This window comes from Capricornis sumatraensis, chromosome 5 (genome assembly GCF_032405125.1).
Source record: "Capricornis sumatraensis isolate serow.1 chromosome 5, serow.2, whole genome shotgun sequence".
Classification (NCBI taxonomy): Eukaryota; Metazoa; Chordata; class Mammalia; order Artiodactyla; family Bovidae; genus Capricornis; species Capricornis sumatraensis.
This window is the reverse complement of record NC_091073.1, coordinates 42,103,817-42,122,112: the sequence shown is the minus strand read 5'-3', so window position 1 is coordinate 42,122,112 and position 18,296 is coordinate 42,103,817. Positions and strand designations below refer to the sequence as shown.

The 18,296-nt window shown below is 34.5% G+C and overlaps 1 protein-coding gene across 1 annotated transcript in view; it reads right to left on the bottom strand.

Annotated features, from left to right (window-relative positions):
• Positions 1–18,296, bottom strand: part of SEMA3E (semaphorin 3E) — a 279,112-nt gene that overhangs the window by 26,092 nt on the left and 234,724 nt on the right. The window contains exons 8-14 of the mRNA XM_068972992.1: positions 17,901–18,015; positions 17,313–17,382; positions 13,948–14,092; positions 11,662–11,884; positions 8,089–8,180; positions 3,718–3,759; positions 1,881–2,047 (exon numbers count right to left, since the gene is read on the bottom strand). Of these exons, the coding sequence (XP_068829093.1) occupies positions 1,881–2,047; positions 3,718–3,759; positions 8,089–8,180; positions 11,662–11,884; positions 13,948–14,092; positions 17,313–17,382; positions 17,901–18,015 (854 nt within the window). The remainder of the gene's footprint in view (positions 1–1,880; positions 2,048–3,717; positions 3,760–8,088; positions 8,181–11,661; positions 11,885–13,947; positions 14,093–17,312; positions 17,383–17,900; positions 18,016–18,296) is intronic.

Here is an 18,296-nt window from a genome sequence, read left to right as displayed (position 1 = left end):
GATGCAAGGCTTATAAATATTTTTGTTGCTGCTCAAAGCATTAGGATAATTAATGTTATTATTTTTGGTATAATTACCTTTCTGTCCTTAGATTCTACTACATCAAATCTAACCTACAGAAATACATGGTTCTCTCAGAGCATTTTTCTATGCCTCTGTAGAAACAATTAATTCTTTTTAACTGGAATCTCCTTATATCCTTGCCTTCAAGATTGAACTCAAATGTTGAATTATTCTGAGAATCAAATACTGTGTTATGTGTATTGCACTTAGTCTGGGGCCTTATACATAGTAAGTGCTCAGTGGTGAGCTATCACTCTTATTTACAATTCTATTCTTCACTTTTGGTTCTATTTTCCTATGGACAGGGGGCTGGGATTGTTTCCTCCTACCCCTCAAACATAGTATAAAAATAGACTGAATGAGTGAATAAAGCATAAAATAATATTTTCAATTAGTAACACAGCTGTATTCTTCAAGAATTGACGTTCAATATCAATAAACATGGATAGAAAATCAACTGACTCACTCAGTTTTCAATACAGTTGATACATTATTTAGCTCATAAATGGCCTCTCAAAACATCTTTTTACTATCTCCTTAATATATCCTTTATTTACTCATTGGAATGTTAATTTAGGTAAGGTTAAATTAATAAAAGTTTGAATTAGTGACTAATTTTTTAAAATGAGATTCTACTATTTGTGTGAATCTATAAAAATAACAATTATATTAAATTAGATTAAATTAGATTTTGAAAACAGGTATAAAGTTAGCCCAAAGTAAAAGATCAATAGTAAATGAAATTGATAAAAGTTGCTTTCAGCAGGGAAACTGTATATGGTTTTATATCTTTGCTTTATATTATCTTTAGCTACTTTATCAAGAGAAGAAGGTAAGTGCTTATTCTATAATAAAAATATTTTCCTTTATTTTTCCCCCAAAGAATGCATGATTTTTTATCACTTGAGTTAAGAAAGATTCTTATTCTCCAAAATACTTTCTGTACCATAAGATCTGTTCAAAGAATTCTAGGATTTACCTTCTCTAACTAGTGGCAATGACCCCACTGAATTCTAGATATTAGAGTTTGGAGGTCTTTAAGTACCTTTCATTTGTGTTGAATTAAATCACACATTTCATTAATTACACAGGTCATGTATTTGCCTAGGAGTTAAAATATTCACTTTCAAAATGAAATAAATGAAAACCAGCTGGTCAGAAGAACATGGGGCAAATGCAGGATGTATTTTAGAATTTATTTATTTTCCTTTTAAGTCTTTGAAATCCTCATGTGTGGGTTTACTTGCTATTTCCACATTTTAAGTTTATCTAAATTGGTTTCATGTCTCGCAGCAAAAGTTTCAGGAGGGAAAAGAGTTGATTCAAACATGGAAGAAAAATAAAACCCCAGAAAGCAAGCTCAGCCTGTATCTACACAATAGTCAATGGAAGTTATTTTTCAGAAAAAGTGAAGTTTTCAAAGTTTATATCATTAAGACTCTGATGATTAAGAGTTTGTGATTAACATATACATACCACTATATATAAAATAATCAACAAAGACCTACTCTATAACACAGGGAATTCTACTCAATACTCTGTAATAACCTCTATGGGAAAAGAATCTGAAAAAGAAGGGATATATCTATGAATACCTGAATCAAGTTGCTGTACACCTAAAACAAACACAACTTTGTTAAATCACCTATACTCCAATATAAAAACAAAAAACCAAGTTACTTTAGAATAAATGGAAAATCACTTGAAAAAAAAAGCAGGTTATTTTCATGGAATGAGTACAGAAAGAAAGTGACCAAAAAAAACAGTATTAGTTTTTTTCTAAATAAGGGAAAGTTTCCATGGAAGAACAGTCTCACCGTTTCGCATGTGTGCCTGTTGGGTAATACCGAGAGCAGGAGATGCCATCCCAGGCGCAGTAAGGGTCTCGGGCCAGGCAGCAGTCTGCACAAGCACTTCCATACATGTCACACTGGTGGAATCGGACTTGGGCCACAGCAGAAGCAGACCCAACATAGAGCTGTTGCTGTAGACATCAAGGAAGAGAGAGAGGCCACTAGCAGAAATGGACAGAATTCTCATTGAGTCCTTACACTTACATTTTCACATTCCTATGTAATCATTTCTGTGAATATTCATTTAAATACCTACAGTTACTCAGGCCTGATGATGGAACACTAACACTTTGGTTTTCTCCAAGATCTGAAATACTTTTACAGACTTGTATGCCGGAAGGTCAAAAGTGCTAGAGTGAAGCTGACAAAAATCTTAAGTTGACTATACTTTCATTCATTATCAAAGCAGAAAGACTCTTTTGTCATCTAACATTGTAGATCTTTTTAAAAAGTCTACAGGATTGTCCAAAAGGAGAGTGAAAAGGTATTTTTTTGCATTTTTAATGGAGACAATTGACATATAACATTGTATTAGTCTTAGCTGTACAACATAATTATTTGATAGTTGTATATATTGTGAAATGGTCACCATCATTCTAGTTAATCTCCCTCATCTCACACTACACATCTATAAATATTTTTGTGATGAAAACTTCCAAGATCTACTCTCTTAGCAGCTTTCAAATACATAAAACAGTATTGTTAACTATAATCATCATGCTGTACATTACATCACCAGGACTTACCTATTTTATAACTAAAAGCTTATACAGTTTAATAACCTACACTCATTTCACCTAGCCCCTGCCTCTGGCAACCACAGATCTGTTCTCTGTATCTATGAGCCTGTTTTGTTGTTGGTTTTGAATAGTTTACATATAAATGACATTATATGGTATTTGTCTTTCTTGGACATACTTCACTTGGCACAATGCCTGCAAAATCCTTTCATGTTACTGCAAATGGCAGAATTTCCTTTTTTATGGCTAACACTCCATTGTGTGTGTGTGTATGTACATGTGTATGTGTACAATTTATTTATCCAGTCATTCATAGATGGATGCTTAGTTCATCTCCATGTCTTGGCTATTATAAATAAACCTTAAATGAACATGGGGGTGTATGTATCTTTATAAATTAGTGCTTTTGTTTCCTTTGGATAGATACCCAGAAGTAGAACTGCTAGATCATATGGCAGTTCTATTTTTAATTTTTTGAGTAACCTTATACTGTTTTTCACAGTGGCTGCACCAATTTACATTCCCACCAACAGTGCATATTGACATATAACATTTAGAAAAGTGACACAGATATATACATAGAATGATGTGGAATAAACTGTAAGATATGTTAGTAAGTAAAAAGTATAAGTAGCAGAACAATAACCTCATATGTCCCTATCTGCTTTAACATAAAAGGTTACTTATAAATAAATGAGGCAATATATGTAACAGCTACTCTCAAAGTTACACCAGAAACTTGTTCCAGTAAAGTGGAAAGGAGGTTTATTTTTCATTGTACACTCCCTTGTATTATCATTACTATGATTTTTTGCAAAAATATTAGCCAAAAAAAAAACATGGAATAATGTTCTATTATGGTTGTACAGGTAAATCTATTCTTGTCTATTTTTCTAGAAACAGAATATGAAGAAATCTATTACCTATCTGTAAATCACTATGTATTTCTGTCAGAATAAAGCTGTAACTTGTTAACATATAAGAACACCTACCTAAGATTTCTATCTTTCGACTTTATCTGATACATAGAATGCACACACAGAGACACCTATAAAACTTACTCTCTTTGATGAAATCTCCATAGAAATAATAGGAACTGGATGCTGAAAAATTAAAAACACACTTTCATATTTAGGAATAAAAATATAGAAACATACCTTAGTATGGTTATAAATTAACTGAAATAATATTAGGTATGTGAGTGGTTCTCTGTCAAGCAGTATATAGCTTTCATTTTAGTAAATCAAAAGGAAAATACAGTTAAATAAAATATAATTTCTTTCAAAAAATATTTTCTAATAGTGTAGGACAAAATATAAATGAGAAAAGTAGTGAATAACCTAATTATCTCTCAGTTTGTCTCTGCATTAAAATTTTTGTATTTGCTTTTGAGTATTACTCATGTTTTAGAAATCAATTACCTTTAAATAATAAAGTCAGAGTGCTATTTCTTATAAAGAAAGTTGAACGATTAGAAGGAAAACAGTTATATCTTTGAATAGGTCTTATTACCAATAAACCATGTGATCTTTAATTGTTTTAACTCAGGCCTAAAAGTGAAGAGGAACTAAAAAGCCTCTTGATGAAAGTGAAAGAGGAGAGTGAAAAAGTTGGCTTCAAGCTCAACATTCAGAAAACGAAGATTATGGTATCCGGTTCCATCACTTCATGGGAAATAGGTGGAGAAACAGTGGAAACAGTGTCAGACTTTATTTTTGGGGGCTCCAAAATCACTGCAGATGGTGACTGGAGCCATGAAATTAAAAGACGCTTACTCCTTGGAAGAAAAGTTATGACCAACCTAGATAGCATATTCAAAAGCAGAGACATTACTTTGCTGACTAAGGTCCATCTAGTCAAGGCTATGATTTTTCTAGTAGTCATGTATGGATGTGAGAGTTGGACTGTGAAGAAGGCTGAGCGCTGAAGAATTGATGTGTTTGAACTGTGGTGTTGGAGAAGGCTCTTGAGAGTCCCTTGGACTGCAAGGAGATCCAACCAGTCCATTCTGAAGGAGATCAACCCTGGGATTTCTTTGGAAGGAATGATGCTAAAGATAGAACTCCAGTACTTTGGCCACCTCATGGGAAGAGTTGACTCATTGGAAAAGACTCTGATGTTGGGAGGGATTGGGGGCAGGAGGAGAAGTGGACCACAGAGGATGAGATGGCTGGATGGCATCACTGGCTCTATGGACGTGAGTCTGGGTGAACTCCAAGAGTTGGTGATGGACGGGGAGGCCTGGCGTGCTGCGATTCATGGGGTCGCAGAGTCGGACATGACTGAGCGACTGAACTGAACTGAAACAAAATACTATGGTCTTTCATAGATTTTTGAATGTTGAGTTTTAAGCCAACTTTTTTGCTCTTCTCTTTCACCCTTATCAAGAGGCTTTTTAGTTCCTCCTCTCTTTCTGCCATTAAGACGCTTGCTCCTTGGAGGAGAAAGCTATGACAAACCTAGACAGCATATTAAAAAGCAGAAAGCTTACTTTGCCAACAAAGGTCCATATAGTCAAAGCTATAACCGTAGCTTTTTCTCACAGATGTGAGAGTTCTACCATAAAGAAAGCTAAGTGCCAAAGAATTGATGCTTTCAAATTATGGTGCTAGAGGACTCTTGAGAGTCCCTTGGACTGCAAGGAGATCAAACCAATCAATCCTAAAAGAAATCAACACTGAATATTCATTGGAAGTGATGCTGAAGCTGAAGGCCCAATACTTTGGCCGCATGATGCAAAGAGCTGACTCACTGGAAAAGACTCTGATGCTAGGAAAGACAGAGGGCAAGAGAAGAAGGGGCAACAGAGGATGAGATGGTTGGATGGCATCACTGACTTAATGGACATGAGTCTGAGCAAACTCTGGGAGATAGTGAAGGACAGGGAAGCTGGCTGTGCTGCAGTCCATGGGGTGGCAAAGAGTTGGACATGACTTCGCGACTGTACAAGAACAAAACAAAATATTTTTCTGTCAATCTCCATTAATCCAGAATGCTCTGAAAAATGTGCATCAACATCACTGTCTTGGAACTACACCAGAGGAAGGACAATCTACAGGACAGTTTAGAGCACTTCTGTGCAATTCTAGGGGTGGTGATTAAGACAAGAATATTTCTAAGGACATCACAAACTCAGCCATTTCTGTGACTGGAGAAGTCATAGGCATTAATTATCACTCCTGGACAATTAATGGATAATTACCCTTCAAATAGTTATTTTTTGAAAGAGAAAAATTTGATCATCTATGTTAAAATTTTAAATATTTAAAACTACAGAATGCTTTATTCACGTGTCATTTTTTAGTCACTAAGTCATGCTGACTCTTTGCGACCCCATAGACTGTAGTCCATCAGGCTCCTCTGTCCATGGGATTACTCAGGCAAGAATATTGGAGTGGGTTGTCATTTCCTTCTCTAGGGAATCTTCTCAACCCAGAGATCGAAGTCACATCTCCTGCACTGGCAGGCAGATTCTCTAATGCTGAGTCACAAGGGAAGCATATGTATGCATTTATTCATTCAAAAAACAATGTTTCTTAAGGATTTATGTGAACAAGACATTGTTACAATGAATGCCCTTAATATGAGATCTGTGATTCCGAACATGAAGTGAAATCTTATAGAGGGTCAATAAGCAAAATAACAAAAATATTGCTGCTCTGGGGATTCTCCAGTGGCTCAGCAGTAAAAGAATCCACCTGCAAGACAGGAGATGCCAAGACATGGGGTCGATTCCTGGGTCAGGAAGATAACCTGAAGAAGGAAATGGCAATCCACTCCAGTTTGCTTGCCCAGAAACTCCCATGGACAGAGAAGCCTGGAGGGCTGCAGTCCATGGGGTCACACAAGAGTCAGACATAGCTGAGCGACTAAACAACAGCTGCTCTGGTTGAGATAAGAACATGGTTAACTCTGTGAAGCTATCAGGAATCTAATCTGAACAGCTAACGTGAAATAAATTGTTTTCATCAAAAATATTTTTGTACACATTCATTACATACATTCTCAATCTTCATTATTGCACATTGTGATCTTGCACATTTGCTTATTGATAAAATTTATTTGCAACCCCAATATCAATACTTTTGGTATTTTGCTGCCATTTGTGTGCTCAGAATGGCAAAAAAAAAAAAAAAAAAAAATCTGAGCTGCCCAAAATGTACATTCCCACCTGAGGTTGATCAAGGTATACACTGCCTTCTTGTTTCAACTCTCATACTGTAAACAAGTATCTTCCTGTTCCATTTAGTACCATATTTTTATTTTTGTCCTTTTTGTTAATGATTTGCTGTTTAAAAGGCCCCTAAGCATAGTGTTGAAGTGTTGTGTTCCTAAGTTCCAAAAGGCTGAAATGTGCCTTATGAAATAAGTATGTGTTTTAAATAAGCCTTGCTCAGGCAGGAGTTATTAGTGCTATTTAGCCATAAGTTCAATTTTAATTAATCAATCGGATAGCCCTGGTGGCTCAGTGGTAAAGAATCCACCTGCGGTGCAGGAGATATGGGTTGATCTCTGGGTCAGAAAGATCCTCTGGACATGTCAACCTACTCCAGTATTCTTGCTGGGAAAATTTCATAGACGGAGGAGTCAAGCAGGCTACAGACCATGGGTTGGCAAATGAGTTGGACACGACTGAGCAACTAAATGACAACAACATATACTAAATAAGGCGTTTATAAAAAGAAACACAAATAAAACAGTTTACATATCAATCAGTCGGCAAAAATGCTGTGACTAGACATTCTCAGGAACCTAATGTATTTCCGCTTTGTTTTTCAGTTGTTCAGTCGTGTTGGATTGTTTGTGACCCTATGGACTGCATTGTGCATTTCCCCTAGGAGCAATGATTACTAATTAATTCAGTGCTCAAAGACCATAACTGCTACAGATGTCAAGACTTACTGTGTGTATGTGTGTGTATAAAAAAGAGAGACAATATATACAACTGTTTTATCATGCTTAATAGTTCCATTATCATTTTGCATTTTTCTTTTAGCAAATTCTCTGTGTAAACGGCATGCAATAAAAAGGAAATTACTTATCCCATTACAATGCCCACAATATGAAACCTGCTGCTATTTTTTTAAATTGCTTTTATTGATAGTACATTTGCTTAAGATGATGATTGTAATAATGATTCTAGAATTCACTTGTGGGATAAGTGTCATTTATGTCCCAGTTCATATAATGAAATTATTTTCATGATGGTAAATACTGGCCTCTTTATCTGAATAGTGAATAGTCTTTGATAATCAAATAGATGTACCAGAATTATAAATCATTCTTTACTTCAGAGTACTCTTAATTTACAACATACTGATTAGGGAAAAAAAAAAAAAGAACAGCTAACTGACGTAATGTTTTCCTATTTATAATTCACTTGCAATTGTCTACAGTACATAAACGTTGGCTATATGTTTCACTAAAAATACCTTGAATATCTGAAGTTCTTCTAGAATTACTTCTTCCATTGATTCTGTTTCTTGGTTGTAAATTGTGATTACTTTCAGCACAATTCCATTATCTATAAGAAAACAAAAGAAGAGATAATCCAGAAGCTTTGTAACAATCTGGTTTTCAAACAATTAAAAACCATGGAAAGATTATAAATTTAAATAAGATTTGAAATTTAGATATATAAAATATTTAATCATTGCCAGTTAAAACAATATGGCTATTTATATATTCATATTTTAAATTAGCAAAAAAGCCAATTTTGTGTAACTGGTCAAAGAATAAGACCAAATAATATATAATTATTTTCCAACAATTTGATTCAAAATCCCAATTAAAGGTTCAGAAATCAAGATGTCTTTTGGAATTAATGAAATAGAAGACAGATAGAAAATTATTCTAGCTTTTTCTGTGATGTATGATGAAAGAATATTTTTTACCTAAAGCTACCTCCTGGTAAGAAACTATACCTTTAATCTTAGGGAAGGAACCTTCCAAGTAACACACAATGGAAATCTTGACATATTGATATATAAATAGAATATATTGATAGCTATAGATATACATTTTTCTTTCCAAATTTAATGAGATATAATTGACATACAACACTGTATGATTTTAAGGAATATAGCACAATTATTTGACCTACATACATCATGGGCTTCTCTTGTGGCTCAGCTGGTAAAGAATCCGCCTGCAGTGCAGAAGACCTGGGTTCAGTCTTTGGGTTGGGAAGATCCCCTGGAGAAGGGAAAGGCTACCCACTCCAGTATTCTGGCCTGGAGAATTCCATGGACTATATAGTCCATGGGGTCACAAAGAGTCAGACATGACTGAGCGCATACATCATGAAATAATACCACAATAAGTTTAGTGAACATCCATCATATAAAAGAGGTTTTTTTTTTTTCCCTTGTGATGAGAACTCTTAGGGTTTACTCTCTTAAAAAGCTTCATTATAACATACAGCACTGTTAAGTATATTAGTCATGGTGTATATTATATCCTTAGTACATATTTTTCTCATTATTAGAAAGATGTATCTTTGACAACCTTCATATAGTTCTCCCACCGCTCACCTCCAGTAACCACAAATCTTGTTATATACACTTTCAATAAAAATTTCAAGTATACACTATAGAGAGAATAGTGTAATGAGTCCTCCTGTACTAATCATGCAGTCCACGGGGTCGCTGAGAGTCGGAGACGACTGAGCGACTTCACTTTCACGCTTCACTTTCATGCATTGGAGAAGGAAATGGCAACCCACTCCAGTGTTCTTGCCTGGAGAACCCCAGTGATGGGGGAGCCTGGTGGGCTGCCGTCTGTGGGGTTGCACAGAGTCGGACATGACTGAAGTGACTTAGCAGCAGCAGCAGCATACCTACATTTTAAAATCCTACCTTATTTTTATTATTCCTGATATTCTGAACTTGTTCTTTCCAATGAAAATTTAATAAAACATGAATTTGACTGTAAGAACAATTTAGTATAGGGCTAGAAATAACTAGGGAGAAAAAAGCATTTTGGAGGTTCTGATCCTGGAGTTTCTACAGTACTTATGCAATTTCTTTAAAAATTATGAAATCGTGTGTTTGGCTTAATATAATTAAAATAAAACTAATAAAAATTACCAAAAGGAACAAAATTATCATATCAAGCATACATTATAAATATCCCATAATTATCATATCAAGTAAAAAGGCAAAGAGGAACTCAAATTATCAGTTTGCAACTAGTGATTTTTCAATAAGGACTACTATATATAGTGCTAAAGCATGTATCTGGTAAATTTGGGGAAAAATAACTATTTTGTGATATTATTCAAAGTTGTACTCATCACACATTCATCAAATATGTTCTTTAGTGCTGAAAAGTTGTGGTTCAATAGAATGATATCTTTAAGCTCAACATAGGTTACATGAGAGCCTAAGTATATACCTTATATATTTCTGGAATTCTCTCAAATAGCTTTGGTCAATCTAACAAAAAATATTTCTGAAAACATTCTTGGATTTATATTACATGACTTCTACTTTCCAAAGCAGTTAAAAATAACATGCCTTTTTATGTGATTAATTTTATCAAATATTACTCTTGCTTATGGAATTCTTTTTTTTTAATTTTGTTGGATACCACTATAAGTGAATTCATGGCCACGTAATTTTAACTTTGTTAAAGAAATGTGATGCTTTGTTAATCTTGAACCCACAGTGCAGAACATATTGCCTAGTCATTTCAGTCATGTCTGACTCTTTGTGACGACATGGACAGTAGCCCGCCAAGGCTCCTCTGTCCATGGGATTCTCTAGGCCAGAACACTGGAGTGGCTTGCCATTTCCTTCTCCAGCAGAACATATTACTAACCTCTTAAATGAATAAAATATAGAGACATTAAGAGACATCAATTTTTGAAAATCAGACAATTACCTTCTTACTTGTACCTTTGCTTTTTCAAAAAGCATGAGTGGGAAAGTTCAAGCACCAATATTAACACTATATACTAATTCCTGATCTGGGCATATGTAACGTCTCTTTAGAATATGTCAATGATTAAAGTTATATATAGTAGAATGCTTACTCTTCTAAATAAGTTCTGCTATAGTAATTACTATGATGCATATAAAAAAAAGAAATGATCATTTTAATGATTCTTTAAGTGACTATATAATTTCAAAGTACTTGACAGAATTTGATACATATTACCCTGCATGCTAAATGATTCCAAGTTCTCCATGAGCTAGATCTAATGAATGACACTAGTTGAAATTACAGATCTATTTTACATTTTGACTTTTAGCATATTTATTATACTTTATTTTAATAATGCAGGATATTATAGCTGTATCTCCCTTATGTATAACACTGGGGTTCCCTCGTGGCTCAGCTGGTAAAGAATCTGCCTGCAATGCAGGAGACCTGGGTTCGATCCTTGGGTTGGGAGAAGCCCCTGGAGAAGGGAAAGGCTCCCCACTCCAGTATTCTGGCCTGGAGAACCCCATGGACTGTGTGGTCCATGGGTCGCAGAGTCAGACATGACTGAGCGACTTTCACTTTCTTTCACTTTAATGTATAACATTTAGCTTGTTTAATTTCACATGGTTGATTTCTGATGGGGCCTGATAAGCACAGTTGAGATTATAGATTTGGGTGAAATTACCTAAACTTTACCTAAAGACTGAAAAATCTTGAGCCCTTACTGAGAAGCCGAAGGACGCAGTGGCCCTGAGGGACAAACGGAAGAGAACCGTCCTTGCTATGGCGCCCTGTTTCTGCTCTGAATTCTTTTCTGGAACCAACATTGTTTATTAACATCAATTATTCATTCTTTAATGTATTCATTTTGTTCAAATGTACTAAATATTGACCATGTATCAGGAATTACAGGCTGTAACTGCCCCAAATTCTTCTCTTCCATTGCAGTGGACAGGCAGTATGTAAGAAAGCCAAATGGGTCAACAGAGGTTTTGTTGACAGGCAGGGATTTTTAATGTAATGTTATTGATTTGAAGGTTCAATTTAAATGTCTGAGTACTTTCTAATTCCATTACCTGTCCCAATGAACAAGACATCATATTGGCCATCCTCAGCTTCTACTCGATCCACTGCTATTTGTTTCAGGTTATACTTTCCATCTGTTTTCACTAGTATTGGTTTTTTATGGGCAGGTTTTATGGGCTGGTACATAAGTGGATGACTTCTAGCAAATCGGATGGCATCATCGGGATAGTCTTTGGTAGTTTCATACCTGCCTCCATTCACTTTGCTGGCACACTGAAATACAAATGGATGAGAGAATATTTTTCCCATGAAATCTAAAGAGCAAATTTATAATCAATTATAAGGAGAATTATAAAAAATGAGTATGTTTAATTAATCAACTATGTATTTAGCAATATTTAGTAACCATATGTTCTTTATTACAGAAATAAAATCTGAATTAAAAATTGCATAGTGAGGCTGAATTATTAAAAAAAATAATGTGGCACTAGAAATAGCAATGAAATCCTGAAAAATAATTAAGTATATAGTTTGGAGATAGTACAAATATAATATAAAAATATTTTAATTATTTTCTGCTTCTAAAATTTGTTTTTCATGTTGCAAATTAAATTTTAAAGTAAACAATGTATTGTTCATAGCAAAACAAAGTGACCTGTTATTGTGCTAAATCTTCCCCCCAAATTGAGAATTACAACCACACAACAGCTTTATCACTACTGACACTGATTGGTGACAGTTTCAATTGTCTCACTGACTATAGAACTTTAGTGCTATAACAGAAACCTCTTCAAATTCCATCATTGTTAATTAAGGGAGAAAAAAAAAGCCTTCTCTGTTTGAATGTAATTTGTATGAATGTATATTATTTTTGTATGAATCAGACACAATAATTTGAAAAAAACAGAAATACCTGCTATAACACATCTCAATTTTTAAAATCACTGACTCTAAAAATAAATGTTCAGCGGTACCTAAGCTACTTCTTGGAATACCTATAACTATGTTGATTCATGCTTATTATTTAGTGCTCCCTCATTTCACATATTTTCTTCTAGAACCAGCAGCAATTGTAACAGTAATCTTGATAAAAATTTTCCATTTTAGAGTATAAACACAGTAGTTTATTAATCAGTCTGCAAAGTGGGCATTTTTAATGGTTTGTTTTAAAATTTTGGGCCATATTTCTTAATTTGGCATGAATATTTCACGTGAGTGTACTTTCATGATATATAATTGGAAACATTCTAGATCAGCCTGGAAGCAGTTCAATAACCAGTCACTTCCTCTAAATCTCCTTTAATACCATGTGGTTTCAAGAAGCATTTCCAGCAAAGCCGCAGGAGTGGGTTTTCTCCATTTAAATTGAAATTTCAATCAATAGAGTGAAATAAAATACACTTTATGTCTTATTAGAAGTAATAATTTTAACCTAGTGAGAGAGAGTGATTGCAATGGTAAAGCCTTACACTTGTTAACTGAGGTAAGGTTTGTTTCCACTTTGAATTGTGGCTCTGCAAAAATGATTTCTACTGACTTGCAAGTACTTGTGGAATCAGCATAGTGATGGGGTTTTACTAGATGCTCATGGTGTAGACTGGCTTGCATGACAAGTTTGTTCTCCATGAATAGCAGATACAATGATGCTACCTTTTCACAACCTAATTGTGTACAGTACACATAATATAACACCCTCCTCCTCATTATTATCATCATGTGTGCAATTAAAAGCACAGTTTGAATGGCTAGTTAGGGAGAATCTTGGTAGCACCAGTTAAGAGGCAAATGGTGGAACATCCTCTTGGCAAATGGGTTGCTTAGGATTCTGAAGAGCCAGAGAAAAAGCTTCCTCTCAATATGCTTAAGTGAGAAGCTGGGATAAAGTCTGGTCTAGGGAACTGAGAGTGGACTCAATTATCAGAATATATAATAACAATATGGTAACATTCTCTTGCTTGGAAACCACTTGTGGCGCTAATTCTTCCAAAGAGGCTGAGAGGAATATGATGCTTATTTTATTGATGTTTCTGTATTCACCAGTACCTCTAAAAATAAAACTGTAGAGTCACATAGATAGCCAAAATATCAACAATAATATATATTTTATAATGCTAAGATGTCTCCATTTTAGATTACATTCTTATCACTAAATACCAAGCCTACATCTAGATATAAGAAGTAATATTTCTTTACCATGCAAGTAACCAAGCAGATTTTTAGTTGTGGAATTTCTTAACTGTTTCATGCAGATTTAATAAAACATATGAACAATGAACAGAATATTACTAAAAAAGCTTTTCAAAAATAATAATACTTTGTTAAATGCCTAAACTTACAGATCCAGGTCTTGGATAAGGTACTTTTCCTTCATAGAGTGACCAGTGGTATTCAGGTCCTTCCTTATGTGCGTATGGTCCATTAAAGGCTGCCCGGATGCTAGACATGTGATAAACACATATAGCATGGCCTCTAAATACATTACTGGGGGAAAAAGAGAGAATTACTATTCTGGAATAGACTAGGAGGTCATCTAGTCAAATCCTACAGACAACCTAGATAAGGAGGAAGTCTTTGGGTGAAAGAGTTGCAATCTCTTAGGTATAAGACATCTAGAGATATTATCTACTACAATATTCCAACTATTCAAATTCCAAACTTACTGTTTTTTGCCTATTTATTAGAGCAAATTAAAAATGACATTGTTAGAATCACAAAAGCAGTCATGTCATTTTTTTTCCAGTTGAATCTTAAAATTTTAATTGAACTATAATTGATTTACAATGCTGTGTTAGTTTCAGGTGAACTATAAACACACCCACACACACATGTAAATATATCCTTTTGTGTTTTACATGTCTTATTAAGGAAGATTTCATCTTCATAATTTTAAAGATTCATTTCCAAGTTGAGGAAGGTTTCATCTCCTTGCATCTCTTTCAGGTATACTGTGTTTTTCTTCTTGCCATGCTGTTAATACTGTTGCAAATTTTATTCAAATTGTTTATTTTTCTTCGTGTATATGATTTGAAGAATAATTTAAAGTCTAAAGAGAATTAGAGGCTTTGTTCCATTCTTGAGCTTGGCCATCACACATACATTGATTGGCTTACTGTACATTACTTCCTCCAGGTCACTGAAAACAGTGCTACAGTGGCCAGATGACTGGGCTGCACCAGATTAATTTTGAGAAAAAGACTTAAATTATGCAAAACTTAAATTCCTTACCTGAAGAACTAGAAGAAGTTGAAATTATTTTCTTGATAAAAATTTCTACTTATCTTGGATAAAGACAGCATTTGAGGTTTCTTTATAAAATAAAGCTACATCAACTTTTATTGTGAGTATTAAAATAAGATTCTGTGAAAGAACACTTTAAAATTATTTGTATTAAAGATTAGGCCACATTTCTTAATTTGGCATAGTCTGAATGAAGTCTAACACTTCCCTAGCCTCCTTATTGTAAGAATTAAAATCATTAGATTGTGAAAGTTCTCTGCAAAATGGAAAGTTTTTTAAAAGTATAACATTTCCTGCATTATGATACACCTGTAGAACAGCAGTTATGTTACTGTCTAAGGACATCAGTTCACACATTTTATAACACACATTGAAGCAATTGGAAATGCCTGCAACAGTGAGAAAACCAGATAGTCTTTCAACTAACGTGGCAGTAAACCTTTGATCACTATGCTACGATATCAACCTTTACATCAGGTAACACCTGGGAAGCCTTTCCTCAAAATTATGCATAAATTGAACAGCCAAAATTGAAATTATGTAAGAAAACAATGCTGTGTTTGAAATCTCAGACAGATCAATTATGCTATCATTTATGAAAACAGCTTATAAGCTGATCATTCTAACTCATTGAAAAATCTATACTGACTATTCTGTAGCTTACATTTACCATAAAATGCCATGGAATTATTATGCAATGTACAAATTCTTCACTAGCATAGAGAGAAGATGAAGTGTAAAACAAATGTTAGGGATTTTCCACGGACTGTGATAACTATCAATCTTCATTAACTACTTCTTATTGCATCAAGGAATATTTGAGAGCAAAATTGCCTCTATGTTTGTGCTAAAGAAAAGGTCCCCTTAGGACAGCAGTATGCTTATCCAAAGAGTTTTATTATTTCTTTTCAAAGTGAGAATAAGTGATTACCTGCTAAAAAACTAAACAAAAACTTAATGCAACACCAAGGTGAGGGAACAGGGGAGATGAGTTGGGAGACTGAGATTGGTATATATACACTATCTATATACAAAATAGAGATGAAAACAGACTTGTTCAGCACAGGAAACTCTACACAGTGCTCTGTGGTGATCTAAATGGGAAAGAAATTTTAAAAAGAGAGGATCTATGTATACATATGACTAGTTCACTTTGCTGTACAGCTGTTATTGTTTAGTTGCTAAGTTGTGTCCAACTCTTCTGCGACCCCAGGCTCCACTGCCTATGGGATTTCCCAGACAAGAATACTGGAGTGGGTTGCCATTTCCTTCTCCAGGGGACCCTCCCAATTCAGGCGTAGAACCCATGTCAGCTGCATTGGCAGGTGGACTTTTTTAAACCACTGAGCCACCTGGGAAACCCTTGCTAGACAGTAGAAACTAACAAAGTATTATAAGGCAATTATATGCCAATAAAAATTGATGAGAAAATTTTATGAAGAGATCCTAAGCAAACAAAGCATACATGACAACATAAAAGTTTAAGGCCAATGTAAAGCAAACAAGAAACTGAGTAATATTTTTCTACCATCAAGAGAATTGAAGTACATTCTTTATTTCTCATTTTAACCATCTCATCTCCACTCTGATTTATTTGGAAAGACACTCAGGGAATTATATATATAAACTTTCAACTCAAACTGATTCTAATAACATATTTTCATTCATGTATCAGACATATGAAATGATCTTTGATTCATTTTCCCAGCACTCTTCAATGGATACATAACACAAAAACATAAAAATATCAGAATATAAGTCCTAAACTTGAGTAGCATATTTAAATTTAAAACATGGAGGGCAAATCAGAAACGTGTGTTCTCCAAGAATCCACACATGGGCAGGACAACCTGAGTAGAGGAAGTGAGCCGAGTGCTCTGTGATTAAGGAATCAAGGAGTGTTTCATGAAGATGGTAATTGACAAGTACTGGAAGAGAAAGTACAGAAAGCAAGTCATAGTGATGGGCAAACCAGACGTTGGGATTTGGACAGGTTATTATCTTGTCAAAAGCAGAGTTTGAGGGAACTTAGAGGAAAAACTTCCAGTCTTAAGTGGGGAAGAGTGGATAGAAAGACTTGAAAGCCTGACACAGACAACTGTATACAATAACTGAAAGAATAATCCAGACTTATAGCATGAAACTAGTACCTTAAAACAAGCAAACAAACAAACAAAAAACTGTATAGGAAAAAAAAAACATCATTCTGTTGTAGAAGAGCTAAGGATACTGAGCAGAGGAAGATGCTAGTACTTTAAACAAAAAGAAATAGGATTTGGGTTGAGATTGTAGTTTTAAAAAAGTACAACTGCAAATACAGAAGAATGAAGGGAAGTTGGTGATTTACAAAGTATAGAAAGTGAGAATAACAGATTGGTCAGTAGTATTTTCAATTACATCCACAGTGAAGGGGTGAGGCATCTCTTGTTTCATGACACTTTGACTAAATATATAAATTTCTTACCTGGTAGTGTTGAAGAGTCCAAATATCACTGGGTTCTTATGATCTCTGGTATGCAGCAAGAACACATCCTCTGAAACATTAAAGATCATTGCATTAACTTAATATGTTTAGCCCCCAAAGCATGTGAAGAAAATAGAGTGACATAAAGTAGTTTAGAACCCATGATATATTTTAAGATATATCTTATATATAATATTATATATATTATATATATAATATGATATATGTATGATATGATATGAATATGATATATATATTATATATAATATGATATAAATTTCCAAATACAGTTAAGCAATCATGACCAAATCACAGTAAGATGGATGAACTGTTGAGGATGACTTTGAGCTGGGCCTGAAGGAAGGAGCCAGAGGTGCTGACTCTAAACTAAAAGGAGGGGTCTTTTTGCTTTTGCAACTCCTTTGCCCCAACACGTGGACCCAGCTGAGAAGAGAATAAAAACTTGCTCTAAGTTAGAAGTCAGTGACTGTGGAAAGCAAGTTTCCTATGCATGTGAAAAACAGTGAGGGTTATACAAAGAAGCATGTATATCAAAGAGGAAGATTTAACTCTCCTAATAATATTTACCTAATTCATCAAAATATGTATCAATCCCATTCATGCCTGGTACTGAGCAAACCAGTCTAGCTTTCAGGAAAGAGCTCCACTTATTCACCAGTATTCTCTGTCCTCCCATATCATTCTGTGAAAAACAAAAAGCAGGTAAATGGGGACCCAGAGAACTTTTACCAACAATGATTTTGTATCATTAAACATGAAGATGGCAAGAGTTACACCTTTTCTACTTAAGTAGAAATTTTGGTATACTCCTCAAATAATATTAAAGATGCAATTCCTCATAAACCTTTTCTTTTTTTTAGGTTTACACATGCTGCCTTGTCAGTATGCTTTCACAGTGGCCCATTAAACACAGTTTCCAGGTATGAAACAATGTTAGTTGAGTAGGTGCCCCCAAATAAATAG